At 41.5% G+C, this 19,242-nt stretch overlaps 1 protein-coding gene and 1 long non-coding RNA gene across 2 annotated transcripts in view; one reads left to right on the forward strand and one right to left on the reverse strand.

Moving 5' to 3' along the window:
• LOC116673481 (protein bicaudal D homolog 1) overlaps positions 1–19,242 on the forward strand; it is a 58,071-nt gene that overhangs the window by 26,919 nt on the left and 11,910 nt on the right. The window contains exons 5-6 of the mRNA XM_032505836.1: positions 14,183–14,698; positions 14,784–14,962. Coding sequence (XP_032361727.1) covers positions 14,183–14,698; positions 14,784–14,962 — 695 coding nt within the window. The remainder of the gene's footprint in view (positions 1–14,182; positions 14,699–14,783; positions 14,963–19,242) is intronic.
• Positions 430–1,957, reverse strand: LOC116672914 (uncharacterized). The gene is made up of 4 exons (XR_004327683.1): positions 1,798–1,957; positions 761–893; positions 591–639; positions 430–503 (listed from the first exon to the last, which is right to left on the reverse strand). It is a non-coding gene; the product is annotated as an uncharacterized LOC116672914 (long non-coding RNA).

Raw genomic sequence — 19,242 nt, forward strand, 5'->3', positions numbered from 1 at the left:
TCATTAGTTACTGACATTTTTAAAGTATGAAAACTAAAAACCATAGGACATGCAATGTCAATATTTAATTCTAACAGTACATAAATACATAAAATATACAAGACCCTTTATTTGAAATTACCAAACATACTTTCACCTGTGACTGCTAGAGTATATTCATTATTTTATTCCAGTTTAATATTTATAAAAGTTTTAATCCACAAAACTACTTAATGTTACTACTATCACCTCTCAAACTACAGCAGAAACTAAGTCAACCACAAGAAATTGAACCTCGAACTACCAAGTGCCAAAAGATTGTCCATCCTTCCAGCAGAAGAAGCTGAACCAAAAATGATTTTCTGGCATTTTTACAATCAGAACACATTTGAGAACTTTGGATGTGGTCAACGCTCTGGTTTCCACATCCAGATGAAATGGCACCAAATACGCCGCTCTACACAACAGGTCTTCCTTTTTGGAGGCTCTATACACCAGGTCTTCCTTCTGGAGGCTCTATACACCTCGTCTTCCTTCTGGAGGCTCTATACACCAGGTCTTCCTTCTGGAGGCTCTATACACCTCGTCTTCCTTCTGGAGGCTCTATACACCTCGTCTTCCTTCTGGAGGCTCTGCTCATTCAGTTTTCAGTGTGGATACCTTTGTAGTTCCAGTAAAAGACAAACATGTAGTTAAGGCACGGTAGATCACAATTAATTATATTAATATATGAGCTAATTTATGAGACACACACTAAATTATTTATTTAAATTAATAATACCTGCTTGTCTCTAAAAAACTGATCTTCCTCAAAGTGTGAACAGCAGACGTGACTTTTCGTGGTTCCATTTGCTGGTCTCTCTCTCCTCATGTTCACCAACCATTGCTTCAGCCTGGCCTCATCAAAAGGAAGTCTGTTAGGACAGAAATTCATGTTGTGCATTTAGAACTCACATCCCAAAGGTGTATATACTATCAATTTACACTAACAAGGCACCACATCTGCTGTATGCATCTGTAATGAAAATGATTGAAATGTATATTTAATAGATTAATATAATGTCATACCCCAACGTAACTTTAAAATAATGTCTAATTGTTTCATGTGCGCCATTTTATCGCTAACAATCTGACCCACTCCCCCACCCGGAGACCTCCGTCTCCAAGTCAACGCGCTCCCTCCCGCAGCTTAGTCCGTGTGGTGATGGTGATGCTGGGTGGGTGCTGCCGCGGCGAGGGGGACAGGGTGCCTGTAACCTCTCGCCCAGAAAGATCCGCAGCCCCGACTGGGGTGGGTGTGTCAGGCCTCGCCATGGCCGTCTTTCGCCCGCCTCCGGGTAACGTTGCCCAGACTTTCGGGATACATATATTTGACTCAAAAGCAGGTCTACGTTTGACGTCAAATCCGCCACACAAAGATATGAGGGGTTATGTCTGAATCACACGCTGTTCCACGATGATCTTACCCGTGCTAATAGGGTTTATGAATTTGCAATATAACGTTAGCTACATCAGGCTTTGATTTTAAGCTAACGTTACCATTACATGCGCATCGATTAGCACTAATACCAACTATTACAGATCAACAGATCACAGGCGAGATCGGTGCATACCTTCTGTATTCGACTGTAACATTAAATATATTTTAATACGTTTATACATAGACTGCATGCGTTTATACGGTCTGCTTAGCCTTATTAGTTAGCCCGCTAGCTTGCTTAGCAAGGTGCAATCTAGAAGCTAGCTAACTGATATTAATTGAGATGCTAACGTTGGCTAACGAAAAACTGTATTAAAACAAAATATAATTTTACTTACCGGAAAAACTGAACTGCCGATTCCTTTGAGTGTCTTGCCGTGCAACCCAACGCTGAACAAGACATTATTATCCGACCAAAGTGTCACAGCCACAGCGATGAAACATAGTCAACCCCCAAAATGAAGTTCACGTGCCGTGGACAACCTTTGCTAACACTCTCATGATTGACAGGCCGAGAACTGTCAATCACATCATAGCCACGCCCTAAAACACCCCCGGCTTTATCGCCGATTTTAAAATCAACGAGACCGTAATTTCAAAAATGAACATCATTCTGTATTGCAGAATACTTAGAACTAGCGATCGAGACCATAAACTCATTATGAAGATGTTTACTGAGGTAATAAATCAAGTGAGAAGTGGCTCATTTCTCCATAGACTTCTATTGAAACCAACCTCTTTTGCAACCACACGTGTCGCCCTCTGCAGGAATTCAGATAGAATGCAGGTTTAAGTTACTTCCGCAGTGGTTGCACTTTTCGAAACCGGATGCTCTGTCCACTTATATTAACGGTCTATGGCAGAAACCTCGGACAGACCCTGGCTCTTGGTCAAAAGATAACTCCAAGATTCCTCACAGTGGTGCTGGAGGCCAGGGTAACACCATCCAGAGTAACTATCTCTTTTGATAATGCGTCACGGAGGTGCTTGGGTCCCAGAGCAATAACTTCAGTTTTATCTGAGTTTAACATTAGAAAATTACAGGTCATCCAGGTTTTAATATCCTGAAGGCACATTTGAAGTTTAGCTAACTGATTAGTTTCATCCGGCTTGATTGATAAATATAATTGAGTATCATCTGAATAACAATGAAAGTTTAGGGAGTGCTTCCTGATAATATTGCCTAATGGAAGCATATATAAAGTGAACAAGATTGGACCGAGCACGTATCCTTGTGGGACTCCATGATTAACTTTGGCGTGCACAGAGGATTCATCGTTAACATGAACAAACTGAGATCGATCTGATAAATAAGACTTAAACCAGCTTAAAGCAGTCCCTTTAATGCCAATTAAATGTTCCAACCTCTGTAATAAGATATGATGGTCAATGGTATCAAATGCAGCACTAAGATCTAATAACACCAGTACAGAGATAAGTCCTTTGTCTGATGCAATTAGGAGGTCATTAGTAATTTTCACAAGTGCTGTCTCTGTACTGTGATTAACTCTAAATCCTGACTGAAAGTCCTCAAATAAGCTGTTGTCATGCAGAAAGTCACACAGCTGTTTGGCGACTGCTTTCTCAAGAATCTTAGAGAAAAATGGAAGGTTGGATATAGGTCTATAGTTGGCTAAAACATCTGGATCAAGGTTGGGCTTTTTTAGAAGAGGTTTAATTACAGCTACCTTAAAGTGCTGTGGTACATAGCCTGTTAATAAAGACAGATTGGTTATATCTAGTAGAGAAGTGCTGACCAATGGTAAAACTTCTTTAAGTAGCCTAGTTGGGATGGGATCTAAGAGGCAGGTTGATGGTTTAGCTGAAGAAATAATTGAATTAAATTGATAAAGATCAAGTGAAGCAAAGCTGCTCTGGCATTACGGAGGGCCTTCCTATACATTTTAAGAATATCTTGCCAGATTAAACGAGAATTTTCCAATTTGGTGGAACACCAAATCTTCTCAAGTTTCCGTGATATTTGCTTTAATTTGCGAATTTCAGTGTTATACCATGGAGCTAACAGTCTTTGTTTTATTATCTTCTTCTTTAGAGGGGCAACAGAGTCGAGTGTCGTTCGCAGCGAGCCTGCTGCTCTATCAACAAAATGATCGATTTGGGAGGGACTGAAATTAGCATAGGAGTTAGGGATGAGCGAGTACAGCATTATCTGTATCTGTATCTGTTTACCACATGAATTATCTGTATCCGGATCCGTACTCGGACTGGGCGGGGCCTAAACCGGAAGTGGTCAGATTTGACCCGGAAGTGGGTCGGGTTCTCTTGAAATGTGCGGGGCTTTAACCGGTATGTTATTTAAGCATGCAATTGATATGAGTTGATCAAAAATTGTTATATTTATTGCTGATTTGAAAACTATTTACATGACAGCATCGAGCTTCAGCTCAATGGTGTTGTCATGGTAACAAACAAACTATATACAGAACGTTTTGCAACAATGAATACAACACATGCGGTTGCAATTATGAAGTAACATTTAATTAACAAGAGTTTTCATACTCAGTATAACTTTCTTTTTTTAACTTTTTATTTTTTTATGATCAGTGTGATTTTTTATTTTTTTGGTTCTTTTTTATTTTTTTTTATTTCCACACCAGGTATATGTGTGTGTGTGTGTGTGTGTGTGTGAGTAAGAGAGAGACACAGAGAGAGAGATGGGGCGGGGGGCTGGCAGAGACGCAACGGGAGTTGCATTTAAACCAAGCAGCATGTCTGAAACCCACATTCACCAGAAATCTACTGGTTACTATGTAAGTACTACAAACCCCACGTTCACCAGAAATCTACTGGTTACTATGTAAGTACTACAAACCCCACGTTCACCAGAAATCTACTGGTTACTATGTAAGGACTACAAACCCCACGTTCACCAGAAATCTACTGGTTACTATGTAAGTACTACAAACCCCACGGTCACCAGAAATCTACTGGTTACTATGTAAGGTCTAAAAAAACGAAGTTAAAAACAAACCTGAAGCTGAAGAAACCCTAAACGTTAACGGAACAGATCCGCAGACCCGATTGACTGCCTGCTTGACGGAGCGGGAGCGAGAGAGAGAGAGAGAGAGAGAGAGAGAGAGAGAGAGAGCAAGAGAGAGAGAGGAAGAGAGAGAGAGAGAGAAAAAGAGAGAGAGCGCATTTCTCCATGTTCTGTGTGTGTGTGATAGAGCCGAGCGTGTTTGTAGGCGGGGGGGGCGTTGTGATTATCACAGAACGCTGCGCGGCCAGTTGAGGAGTTTTATTCAATCCGAGCACGGATATTGACTCATATTACTCGTATAATACTTGTACTCGGCAAAAGTGCTTTATCCGTACCGGATACTCGTTTCAGCCGGATAATCGGATCACCCCTAATAGGAGTCCTCCGTTACTTTGGGACTTGGTAATGAATTAAATCCTAATGGAATCACATCCTTAAATTTAGTTACAGCACTATCAGATATACATCTTGTATAGAAGGTTTTGCCTAATGGCGTGTAGTTCAGCAGTATAAACTCAAAAGTAATCAAACAGTGGTCAGACAAAAAGGGATTCTGTGGGAACACTATTAAATGTTCAATTTCAACATCATATGCCAGAACAAGATCGAGGGTGTGGTTAAAACGGTGAGTCGGTTTATGAACACTTTGAGAGAAGCCAATAGAATCTAAAAGAGAGATAAACGCAGTACTAAGGCTATCATTCTCATCGTCCACATGACTATTAAAATCCCCTACAATAAGAACTTTGTCCGTTTTTAGCACTAAGTTTGACAAAAACTCTGCAAATTCGGATAAGAATTCAGAGTATGGACCAGGTGCTCGGTACACTATAACAAATAGAACTGGTTGCAGTGATTTCCAACTTGGGTGTGAAAGACTAAGAACAAGACTTTCAAATGAGTAATTCAGCTTAGGTTTAGGCTGATTAGTAGACTAGAATAAAAGATAGCTGCAACCCCAACCTCCTCGGCCTTTGCCTCGAGGAATGGAGTATTAAAATGACTGGGGGGGGGGGGATCATTTAAACTAACAATTCTCCATCACCCAGCCAGGTTTCAGTAAGACAGAATAGATCAATATTATAATCTGATATTAATTCATTTACCAGTACCCTTTAGAAGAGAGGGATCTGATGTTTAAGAGTCCACATTTAATTGTCCTATTCTTGCAATATTGCACTTGTGGTTTTAATTGTTATGAGCTTTCATGCACAGCTCCTCTTTTGTTTACCTTTGATTTTAAAAAATTTCAATGGTCGGGGGGCAGACCACCGTCACTATGGGGTTTTTACTAGGTAACTCCTGGAATAAGGAGCAGAGAAGGGTGTTAGACTGGGACTCTGCCTCCTGCTCCAACTCTGGATTGTCAAGGATCAGGTCCACTAATAAAATTGTCAAGATTTCTAGAAAAAGAGAGCTGCTCATTCCAAGTGGGAGGGAAACAGACAGGTCTTCCCAGAAAGATGCAAGGATCCACAACGCCCACATCATTATCTGGACACCATCTCGATAGCCAGCGGCGACATGCTATTGCTGGTGAGATTTGACAGGGGTCCAGAGAAAATCGGGTCGACATTGACTTTGCGGGATGTACACACCCAATTCCACATTAATCTTAGTAACTTCGTTTTGGGGTTTTGGGGTCATAACGGGAGCGTGAAAAACAGTCTTGCTTATTTCGTTTATCTTAGCCAGCAGTTTAGATAAGACCAATGTCGCCGTCAGCCCCCGGGATGCACTTAAAATATGGTGCGGGGTTTGCAAAAATTCACCCCTTTTTCCCAAAAAAGAGTACCCATAATAGAGTTTGGTTTTTTCAGGGGGTGTTTTGAGTGGGGGAAAAACTGTTAGAAACGAAAAAAGGCTGGTGGCGGGTTTTGGGCCTTGAAAGCTTACGATAAATTTCCCGCACAGTAAACCCCCTACAGTCCCGGGCTCAGAAATTGCGGGGGAGGCTACCGGGCAATAGCTAGGCCCGGGCCCCCGTATACCGGGGGGGGGGGGGGGTTAGTACAGTAATAAAATGATTTTCATGGGTGACCCGGGCTTCTAAAACACTAAGCCCGCCTCCCGATCTATAAATAACCACACGGGGGAAAATACCATTTCCGTAAAGGATGCAGAGGGAGTAACTAAACACCACACTGAACAAGAGAAAGGGAGAAGGGGGCAAAATGCTAAGCTAAATAAAGTGCAGCGCTAAGCAAATGGTAGCATTAGCTACCAAGCGTTTTAAAAAGGTATTTAACAAAAGTGCGAAAAATGAAAATATGGAGGCTTAGGGAGAATACATAAAAATAAAGGTTTTGCGGACAGTTTGCCGCTGTAAAAGCAAATTAACAAAAACTGGGATTTTGGGCAGCAAAAGTACAACACGACCAACACCAAGACGGAAAGGGAAAGAGCAGGTCGCTTTCCGTAAAGTCGGGGAATGCACATGGTCAAAGAACACGAATTTTTGGGTTACAAAATGTTCCGGTCGGTAAGGTTTAGATACTATAAACAAAAACATCTTAAGATAAAGTTAAATGAGTTTGACATCTACAAATCACATACTAATTTTCACAGTTAGGTCTTATAAAACAGCCAACGTCTATGGGTTCACATTTCTAAGATGATTCAGTATTGGGTCCCATGTCTTGTCAAACTTGTCTCTTCTGTCTTCATTATAAAATCTCAGTCTTTCCAGATGCAAAGTATTTGACAGTTCTCGCAGCCACAAACTAAATTTAAGGCACAGAATCCATTTTCCATACATGTAAAATTAACATTTTTGCAATCACCATCCCAAATTGAATGGCTCTTCTTTCAGATTTATTGATGGAGTAGAGGACACTTGTGGCCCCCAGGATTGCTACAAAGGGGCAGGGTACCAGATTCTTACCAAAAGCCTCAGACAAAAAACAGAAAATTGCACTTCCAATATGAATGAAGTTTACTACATGCCAGAAAGAATGTGCTAGAGTACCTCTCTGGGACTTACATCGGTTGCATACTGGTGGGATATCAGGGTGAAATTTTTGCAACTTTTCTCTTGAATAATATAGTCTATGGAGCGTTTTAAACTGCATTAGATTTTGTCTAGTATTAACTCAACACCTTTGCACATTACGTAGACATTCTTCCCAAATTTCATAATTTAATTCCATATTCAACTTCTCTGCCCATGCCCGTTTATACACCTCTGTGTTCATCGGAGCTCCACCTTGAAGCATACAAAGGAAAGCAGAGATTGCCCCTCGGGAGCCCGGTTCAAATTTGTTAATTGCCTCAAGAGTATCATGTTTGTTCAGAACTTCAAAGTTTGGTATGTTTTTTTTGACAAAATCTCTAATTTGCAAAAACCTGAAAAAACTTGAGGCCGGTATTCTATATTTGGCTTGCAACTGCCCAAATGAGGCAAAATTTCCCCCAATATACAAATCATTCACACTTTTAATGCCTTTCTATTTCCAAGCAGAAAAAGCAATAGCATTTAGGCCAGGTATGAAAGCATGATTTTCAAATTGGAGTATCGGTATATACACGTGGCGCCTTGATATGGAGCTTTATTTGCTCCCATATGCGCATGGTGTCATTGATTACAAAGCTATTACCATAGTGTGACTTACTAACTTTGGTGGGGCTGTTGAGCATAGCCAGAAAAGCAGTCTTGTTACAAAACAATTGTTCTATGCATAGCCAAGCAGGGCAGGAATAAGAAGAGAAGGGGGGTCCTTTCCTCCACCAGGCAAGTAAAGACAGATGAGCCGCCCAGTAGTACATTTTAAAATTTGGTAAGGCAAGCCACCAACATTTTTTGGTTTACATAGATGTTGTTTGGAGATCCTGATGGCTTTGTAGTTCCAGATAAAAGAAGCAATAACTGAATCTAACTGTTTAAAGTAGTACTGGGCAATGTAACATGGAAGAGACTGGAAGAGATGCAAAAAACGTGGCAGTGCAATCATCTTAACCCTGGGGGCCCTGAGGCCATTTTTACAGTTTAATTTCCGTCTGGATTTATTTTATAAAAAAGCTTGTAAAACATCAACCCTGTTGTCTACAGTCAAGATATGAACATCATTTTTTTCAGGACAAACTGGGTTATTAGAATATTTGGGTTGCAGTGAGGTCACTTGCATGTTAAAAATGGTTGTAGGGCCTTAAAGATAAATAAATAAATAAATGAATCTTCCAGATATGTATTGATATCACAGACATATAAGTAAAACCTAAGCCATTTTCCATTCTAAAACACTTCTCATATGTCTTGGGAGTCACACTGTGAAGAAATAATCATTATAACTTATACAGTTGACAAAATACATGCATTTTTTCCAAAAAAGTCAAGACGTTTTGCTCTCATGACATTTACTTATGCCAACAATAACATAATAATGTCATATTTATTGATATTACACCCACAGCAATGTTATACAAGCAAATATTTGTCTAAATAGTGCACCATTTGGCCTTCCATTGAGTATATAGGCATTTTTGTCCCTTCTGGCCTTCCATACAAAGAGGGGTGCCTTTATCTCCCATATATGGGCATGTACTTCCTGAAACAATAGACGGGAGAGACAGGGCAGTAGAGGCTAGAAAGACAGGGAAAAGACCGCCGTAAACATGAAATCGTCAGGATTTAAACGAAACCAAAAGTTAGTAAATCTCTTGTATGGTTCAAAAGTTATTAAACTATGAATCAGAGGTACTTTTTTACTCGTGGGGTGTCTCGGGCTCAGAGGGTTAATTGCATTGATCTTACCAACAAGAGAAATAGGAAGAGTCTTCCAAACTTGTATACTTAAGTTTCTCAATCTTCTTAGCCCAATTTTTTCGTAGGTCATCAGGGTCTTTAGTCACAGTTATACCAAGATATTAAAAGTCTTTAAAAGCTTTTTTAAAAGGAGTAGACTGTATAAATGTCAAATTGGCTTGTTTAGAAATTGGCATCAACTCAGAAAATCCGGAGAATCTGCCAAAATTACTAATTAAAGACAAAAGATGAGGTATTGAGGCTTGAGGGTGGGAAATGAATAAAAGAATATCATCCGCATACAGTGAAATATGATGCTTTTGTCCATAAATGTTGATAGGAGAAATTAGACGACTTTGTCTGATACTGATTGATAGCAGTTCAATAATAATTGCGAACAGGAAAGGGGAGAGGGGACACCCCTGACAAGTTCCATGACCGATTATAAAAGGGCTTGAGACATTTTGGTTGGTAATAACAGAGGCGGTAGGGTGGGAATAGATAATCTCAATCCACTTCATGAAGGATGGCCCAAAACCAAGTTTTTTAAGAGTAAACAACATCTAGGGCCATTCCACCTGATCAAATGCACGCTGTGCATCTAAAGAAAATATTACCATCTCTACAGTGTGTTCTGTATCCAGAATATGAAACAGGCGGCGCAAGTTAAAGTACATATGCCTACCTGGCATGAACCCTGATTGGTCAGGATGAAAAATGGAACAAATGTGCTCCTGTAATATATTGGATAAATTTGAATTTTTGTTTCAATAGGTAGCAGGGAGATAGGACAATATGAAGAGACCTGATTAGGATCACGTCCAGGTTTGGGGGTTATTGAAATATTGGCCTTATATAAAGTGGGAGGCAACCTAGAGCTCACCAGCGAGTGATTCAGCCTTCGTAGGATAAGTGGGGAAAGTTCATGACTTAGTACCTTAAAGAATTTGATACAAAAGCCATCTGGTCCTGCTACCTTATTGTTGGGAAGAGAGGAAATCACATATTTTACCTTACTCAAATTGATGCCTGCATCCAGTGAGGAGGAAGATTCCCTTGACAATCTAGGCAGTTGCTCATCTTCAAAAAAATCCTCTACAGCCCCTGGATCAGATCCACCCTGCGACTGATGGACCTTTTCACAAAAATCAGCAAAACAGTCATTGATTCTCTTAGGATCCATCAGGGGAGTCCCATCATTCTTGTCCACTCTATATAGTGCTTCCAAATCTGATAGCTGACTATCAATTTCAATTAACCTAGATTTAGATTTTCTTTTTTCCATTGCTTCATAAGCTAAAATGTGGCCCCTAAGAACAGACTTCATTGCCTCCCAAAGTGTGGAGTCGCTAACTTCACCGTTATCATTAGTGTCATTGTAAAGATTGATTTTGCTCGAAAGGTAAGTACAAAATTTCTTCTCTTTCAGTAAAGCATTGTTTAACCGCCAGTTAAAATCCCCCTGTTTAAGATTCAAAGTAAGCTTTAAGGAGACCGGGGCGTGGACTGAAATGAGAATGTTATGGTAAGTGCAGTCCACCACTTGTGATAAAAATTTAGAATCCAATATAAAATAAGCGATCCTAGAGTAGGATTTATGAACATCTGAAAAATAGGAAAAATCTCTTGCTTCAGGACTGAGTAGCCTCCAAATGTCCACTAGATTATGTAAATGTGCTGTATTTATATAGCGCTTTTCTAGTCTTAACGACTACTCAAAGCGCTTTTTACATCATACAGGATACATTCACCATTCACACACATTCATACACTGTGGCCGAGGCTGCCGTACAAGGTGCCACCTGCTCATCAGATGTACACTCATACACATTCACACATTAAGAGCAATACAGCTCCTTGATGTATTAATTTGAGAGTGCTGCCGATCAAGGACTGGATCCAGAACGCAATTAAGGTCTCCACCCAAGATTATATTTGTGTTTGACATATTAGATATAGTGTTAAAAAGATTTTGGAAGAAAATGGGATCATCAAAATTTGGGCCATATACATTTATCAAAGTCACAGGTACTGAGTTTAACTCCCATTTGACTAATAGATCTACCTCTATCATCAGAAAGGGTTTGCATATGTACAAAGGGAGTGTTTTTTTTCAAAAGAATTGCCACTCCTCTTGCTTTTGTGCTAAAGTTTGATTGGAAGACATGAAGGACATAATACTTTAGCATTAGTTTTTTTATATGAGTTTCCTGAAGGAAACATATATCAGCTTTGAGTGTACGTATATGAGCATACACTTTTCCTCTTTTTAAATGGAGATTAACTCCACCATCACTGTGCTTACTGGGCCCTCTTAACATAAATAGTATCTAAAATGTAAAATACCTTATCACCTAATCATGGCATGTAAGATTGTGCAATATACGAAAAAAGATGTGCTGAAACAAAGAGAACCCCAAACAGAACATGTGTACATACCACAGAAGGAAAACAAAAACCACGAGCGGTGTTACCATACCCCAAACTAAAAGTCAAAGCTAAACAATGGCGCCAAGTTGAGGCCCAATTTAGCATATAACTACTTGTCTCCCTAACTACTAAGGTGCAATCCACCTGAAAATGTTCACTAGATAATAAAGCATTTAACCTCACCCAGATTATCATGCAATTATCGGTCAAGGATCAGTCCATATCATGACCCGATCAAATGTCCATGTCCCAGTCATGAGCCTCACGGCTCAGGAATTTTTCGATTTCAGCCGGGGTATTGAAGGTGCCCGTGCTATCATTAACAGGGACCACAAACCTCGCCGGATGCCTAAAGCTAGGGCTGCACGATTATGGCCAAAATGATAATCACGATTATTTTGATAAAAATTTTGATCACTATTATTCTCAGGATTATTTGAGACAAATAAACAAGACAAATAAGTGTTGACCGGCGGCCGCTGAGTGGCTGGGCTGCGCGGAGAGTAGACGACAGAGAGTAGAAAGATCCAACACAGGCACGGCTTTACAGAAGAAATGGGTCATGTAACGCAAAATTAAACCATATCCATATAAACAACATTGCAGCGGATGCGAGGACATTAGCACCGGTCCTAGAGGAGCTAACAGCTAACAGACGCTACTAGCACTGACTAGCACTGGTCACTGCTGTTGTCTGAATAACAACAGACGGGACAAAATGTTGCGTTTACTGGTAAACTGGTAAACCTTGAGACCGACTTATAACCAACTGCTATCTGTTGAGTTTTCCTCCCGTTACTCTGTTCTCTGTGGCTGTCTACATTTAGAAAGTAAGCTGCGCGGTGCAGGAACAACTGATTGGCTCATGATCAGACGGTAGTAGCGGTTGATGGGCGATGCAAAAAACCCGGAGCGTTCTATGATATTACGCTTTAAAAAAAATAATTGCTCAATCACGCAAATTTGATCGTGGGAAGTCAAAATCGTGATTGCGAAATTTGATTAATTGTGCAGCCCTACCTAAAGCCACACCGAATTTTCCTGGCTCTGCATTTCTCCTTGAAATGTTGGAAAGACGACCGCTTCTTCATGGTTAATGATGTTAAGTCAGGAAAGATGAAAACCGGACGCCCGTCATATTGTAGCGGTGCCTTCTCCCTCGTGAGCCTGAGTACCAGCTCCTTTACCTGGAAGCGGTGCAGCCTGGCAATAATAGCTCTCGGTTTCCCGTCTTTCGCTGGCGCTGCGCCTTGGTGGGCCACATCCACGGGAGAACCAAAGTGCTCCTTCCCCAGTAGCTCCAGTAACAACTTGGTGACAAACTCCGTTGGCTTGCCGTTCTTGGCTTTCTCCTTTATTACAATTACACAGATGTTTTGTCTGCGAGAGCGGGACTCCAGGTCATCTAATTTAGCTTGCTCTAGCATGCACTGGTAAGCTAGGCTCTCATGTCCCCTCTCCAGTTCGTCCAGGCGTTTTTCATGGGCGGCTGTGGCTCAGTGGTAGAGAGGTTGCCTGCCAATCGGAAGGTTGGTGGTTCGATCCCTGCCCCTGCAGGGGCGGGTTCGATCCCCGCCCCTGCAGTCATTGTCGAAGTGTCCTTGGGCAAGACAATGAACCCCGAGTTGCCCCTGGTGCTGCGCATCGGAGTGTGAATGTGTGTGAATGTTTATCTGATGAGCAGGTGCTACCTTGTACGGCAGCCCCGGCCACAGTGTGTGATTGGTGAATGTTTCATGTAGATGTAAAAGCGCTTTGAGCAGTTGTTAAGACTGGAAAAGCGCTATATAAATACAGCACATTTACATATCATGCGATTTAACGACGTCTTCTGTTGTGGACACACGTTTAATAACGGCTGTCAAAGCCGATTGAAGGTCAAGCGTCAAATCTGTTGTCCACGGCGCTTTTCATCTTGTGTAATGCCACTAAAATATCGTCGTTAGTAGCCGGTAGCACAGTGCTAACTGCATTAGCACTAGTTGCAGTAGCATCTGCCAGCTCCGCGGTCTCAGCTTCAGCATCTTTTTTGAGCAAATCTTCTTCACAAGAACCTTTTTCGGCTCTAAACCCCTTGCTTTTTTTTGTCATTTTCCTGCTGCTCGACATACGACCGTTAGTACTTTGTTTAAAGACTTATGAATGAGGTGTACAAACACGATTAAGTGGAGTTACCAACAAACACGTCTACTCCTTAGCGTGGTCCGCCATCTTCCCCCCACATTCATATTTGAAGATGTTACAAAAGATATCCAGCTACAATAAATCCTGAAAACTCAGAAGATAGAATGGAAGTACAGAAAGTTGTGGACACCATCGCATCTTGTCATATTGGTGTAAACTGGGAGGTTTTAGAAAGTTGCAGACTTGAGCATTGCAAGTAGTTTCAAGTTTCAATTGGTTTTGTTGGGAATCTTTGGTCTAAATTGGGCTAAAGTCTAACTTTGATGTGTTAAATGTTATGAGCTGTAAAAAAAAAAAGGTTTGAAATCTGCTGAGTTCATACCATATATACTGTGCTTCTTGCTAATCTGGCTGCTTCCTCCTTCAGGTTGAACGTGAAAAAGTATTACTGATGACCAGTCTGCAGGAGTCCCAGACTCAGCTCCAACACACCCAAGGGGCCCTGAACGAGCAGCACGAGAAGTCCCTCCGCCTTAGCCAGAGAGTCACTGCCCTCCGCCGCCTACATAGAAGGGCCCACCACAACCAGGAAGCAAACGTCAGTGCCATCTCTCAGCTCAACCCAGAGGCCCTGATGGAACTCGACAGAGACGAAGAGGAGGCTGAAGAGGAAGGAGGAACTGAGAGGGATAGGAGTGAGAAGTTAAACAGAAGTCAGGTATTTTCCTACCAGACGCCAGGTCTGGAGATCCTGCAGTGCAAGTACCGTGTGGCTGTGACAGAGGTGGTGGAGCTCAAGGCGGAGGTGAAAGCCCTTCGTGACAGACTAATTCAGTGTGTAGAGGGAGCAGCAGAGGAGAAGCCAAGACGAAGCGGTCAGCTTCAGAAACTGGAGAGGCAGGTCGCCTCATTGGAGAAAAGCTGCTGGGAGTGCCGGGAAAAGGTAACCATGTCATACTGACTGCTTCTATTTGAATCGAATGATAGATTCTTACAGAGGTAAAGGATTTACTCTCTTCTCTTCTCAGGTGTCTAGCCTGGAGTTGGAGTTGCAGGCAGCTCAGTCTGCAGCCAATGAGAGCCAGGGCGCATTGAACGCAGCTCAGGATGAGTTGGTGACGCTGAGCGAGGAGCTTGCCCAGCTCTATCACCACGTCTGTCTGTGCAACAATGAGACGCCCAACCGCGTTATGCTGGACTATTACAGGTCTAACTCTTGTTTTACTAGTAGGACACATGCAGCACCAAAGGTTGTGGAGCCTGCATTAGAGGGAGGGCCACTTGAGAAATTCAACCCAAAACCATACATTTGTTACATATGACCCAATTTTCCTTTCTGGGGATCAACAAAGCTTTATCTAATATGTATTTATCATTAATTTATTATTAATAAGTAATAGAACTTTTTTTTTCTGCCACATGGCATTTTTTTGTCAACATCCCACTTTGCAACACAGTTAGACAACAGAAACCTTATTTATTGATTTGTATTAATTGATTTCAATATCAATTGATCCAACACCAAAGATTCTTTTGTACCATATAATGGTAACAGTAATGGACAATTCTGCTCCCAACCTGTAGGGGGAACGAAGAGAAAACGTGCTTTGGTGCCTACTGTACTAGATTAGATTCAACTTTATTGTCATTACACATGTACAGGTACAAGGCAACGAAATGCAGTTTCGGTCTAACCAGAAGTGCAACAGCAGTAAGTGCAGGATATATACAATGGTCCTATAAGTGCAAGACATGGATATGTAATGAATAAATATAGAAAAGAATACTATTATAAACAGAGTTTTACAGATGGGTTTGTCCTATGAATACAAAATATAGATAACAAGTATTGTGAGCAAGATTTACAGCTAGGAATTTGGTGGGTATTACTATAATTGCAAATTTTTACAGATATGTGCAAATAGCATAATATACTAATGGTTTACAGATTTTACAGGTGAGTATGTACTATGAATATATATATATAGGCGGCTATTATTATTGACAGAATTTTTACAGATAGCTATAATAAGTTAGGCTAAAATGAGCAGAATAACAATGGTTTAAAGGTAGTACAAATAAAGTAAAGTTTGGGCAGAAACTATCCGAATTAAAGTGCAGTGGAAAGTAATTGCATATTACAGTTAAAGTACGGTAGTGCAGATGTAAATGTAAACAATTGGTACTGTAAAGGTGCTGGTTGACAAGTAGCTAATGCTAATGTATTCTTGGTGGGCAACGTAAGATCACGACATTGTTCAACACGCTCATTTATTTTTAGTATGATTGTTTTGACCACGGTTAACAACTCTGGGTTAACCCACAAATTTATCAGTAACGTTAACTGTATAGATAGACAACTAATCGTAAATGGTAATTTAGCTAGTTAGCTAGCCCACCTCTGTCTTCTGCCTCAGTCTCCCAGCGCTGCAAGGCTTCATTCGGGATGAGAGCTGACAACAGCCCCGGTCATCCACTATAATTTCAGCTCCGGCCTGGGGACACATCCACAGTCAGCCTCCAGCCAGCTAGCAGCCATCCACTATCATTACAGCCCCGTCCCGGGGACACAACCACAGTCAGCCCCCAGCCGGCTAGCAACCATTCACTATCATTACAGCTCCAGGGACACATCCACAGTCAGCCCCCAGCCATCTAGCAGCCATCTTCTATCATTACAGCTCCGGCCTGGAGACACATCCACAGTCATTCCCCAACCAGCTTGCACCCATCTACTGTCATTACAGTTCCGGCCCAGGGACACATCCACACTCAGCCCCCAGTCAGCTAGCAGCCATCCCGGTCAGCACTTAACTCCGGTGCTAAGGAGGCTAACGGCAGTTTACTGAACTGTCAGGAAACAGACCCAGGCACCCGAGTCAGAACAGCGGCCATTGGTAATGTTACACCTCCGTTAGCGTTACCCCCCTTTCGCTTTTAGCCCTCTTTACATTTAGCTAAATTAACCAGACTAAACAGGAATAAGGCACCAGAAGGATAATACTAACAGTAATTTAAAGATGTGGTAGCATTGGATCTGGATGGGAAGGATAACTCTGGGAGTTGGAAGGGGTTTGTCACAATTCTGCCTTCTCACTCACACACTGGTTCGTAGAGTGTCGCAATTTCAGTTTTATTTTTCATATCGTTACAGCCCTATTATTCATTTATTCAGAGCTCCTGGACCGCAAGCCTAGTATACAGTCCCTGACAAAAGTCTTGTCGCTTATCTATTTTGTAGAAACACCTGCTATTAACCTGACTTTTAATTAATCAATTGGTGTAAGAAATAGCTCATATGAAAAGCTAAAACCCTCCCAAATGATGTTCAATGCACTGAAATAAATTAGTTTCACTGAAACAAGATTTATTATTTAAACAAGAAAGAAAGGTCAAATTTTGTAAGACAAAAGTTTTGTCGCCTATACATAAATTGAACAAATTTACTACAAATACTAAAATATGTCAGCAAATTAAATACTGGTGCTGCGAGATTCAAATTTAATATCTTGTATGACTTCCATGAGTTTGAAGGACTGCATCCATGCGGTTTGGCAAGGATTCATACAATGTATTGATGAAGTCATCAGGAATAGCTTGGAAAGCAGTCTTGCATGCCTTCCAGAGTTCAACAATATTCTTTGGTTTGGTCTTCCATGCTTCCTCTTTCATCCTACCCCCCATATGCTCAATGATGTTCATGTCTGGTGACTGGGCCGGCCAATCCTGGAGCATCTTGACCTTCTTCGCCTTGAGGAACTTTGAAGTGGAGATGGAAGTATGCGATGGAGCACCATCCTGCTGGAGAATTTGGCCTCTTTTATGGTTGGGAATATAAGAGGTAGCTAAGATTTCTTGGTATTTGAGACTATTGATGTTCCACCCTGCAGATCTCTCGCAAACCCTTATACTGGATGTAACCCCAGACCATGATTTTTCCGGCACCAAACTTCACTGTTTTCTGGGTGAATCTTGGATCCATGCGGGCTCCAGTAGGTCTCCTGCAATATTTACGGCAACTGTGGTGTAATTCAACAGAAGATTCATCTGAAAAATCCACTTTCTTCCACTTCTCCAGCGTCCATCCTTTTAGCAAGCTGTGGGTCTTGGCAACTGCCACACGGTTTTTCAATTGTCTTTTGTTTAGTGCTGGCTTCTGGGCACTGATTCGACCATGGAGGCCATTTCGAGACAGAATCCGACAAACCGTTGACACAGGGACTTCAGGGGACCAGGTCTGGTGGAGCTCTGATGCAGTGGAAAATGGGCTGGCTTTGGATTTTCGAGCCAACAAACGGTCCTCTCGAGCAGTTGTCTTGCCTGCCTGACCTGGGCTTGTCAAAAAGTCTCCAGTCTTCAGTGTCTTCAAATGTTTTTTTAATCCTCTGTACTTGATGCTGAGACACACTGACGGTGTATGCCACATCAGCGTTGGATCTGGTCTTCAGCCTCTTGATAATCTAAACTTTAGTCTCAGGGTGAATCTTAGGCATGTTTGCAGAGGTCTAGTTGCAGTTGATGTGAAGGTCTAGTGTACTGGGATTGTTTTTATACACACCTGAGACCTAATTGATCCATTATTAGTCACAGGTGAAGCTCATATGACAAGGCGACAACACTTATGTGTTTGCAAAAATTGACTCAATGGGCTTTACCAAGCTGTGAATATTAGAATAATTTTTGACAGTTTCTTTTTGCACTGAAACATTATTACAAAAGCTGTTGGGATTAAAATGAGCCATTTCTTGTAAATAAATCTTGATTAGAAATATATTTCAGCGGCACTTCAGGTCAATTTGTACACAAGCGACAAGACTTTTGTCAGGGACTATAGTTTCATAACCAAGAAATTTAAGTAAATATTTTTAGGAATCGTGACCCTCAGTCTGTGTTTTCACATGCGTGCTTTGTGAAACCACAAACAGATTGCAGTCCGCAATAGTAGACACCCTGCCTTAACTTCCTGTTTCAAAGTGTGCCCTTTTGGGATGTGAAGGGTGCAGTGTATCCTATTATGTGTGGTGGCATAGATTCAGAGGAGCTGTTCCACTCTTTCATAATCAATAGGGATGAGCCGAGGAATTGGCTTAAACGAGTATCCGGTACAGATATAGTACTTTTGCCGAGTACAAGTATTATACGAGTAATACGAGTCAAAATCTGTACTCGGATTGAATACAATTCCTCAGCTTCTGTGATAGTCACAGCGCCCCCCCTACACACACACGCTCTGCTCAATCACACACACACACAGAACACGGAGAACAGCGCTCCCTCTCCCTCTCTCTCTCTCTCTCTCTCTCTCTCTCTCTCTCTCTCTCGCTCTCTCTCTCTCTCTCGCTCTCTCTCTCTCTCTCGCTCTCTCTATCAGGTCCGCGGGTCTGTTCCGTTAACGTTTAGGGTTTCTTCAGCTTCAGGTTTGTTTTTAACTTCGGTTTGTAGTACTTACATAGTAACCAGTAGATTTTTGGTGAACGTAGGGTTTGT

This window comes from Etheostoma spectabile, chromosome 23 (assembly GCF_008692095.1).
Source record: "Etheostoma spectabile isolate EspeVRDwgs_2016 chromosome 23, UIUC_Espe_1.0, whole genome shotgun sequence".
Lineage (NCBI taxonomy): Eukaryota > Metazoa > Chordata > Actinopteri > Perciformes > Percidae > Etheostoma > Etheostoma spectabile.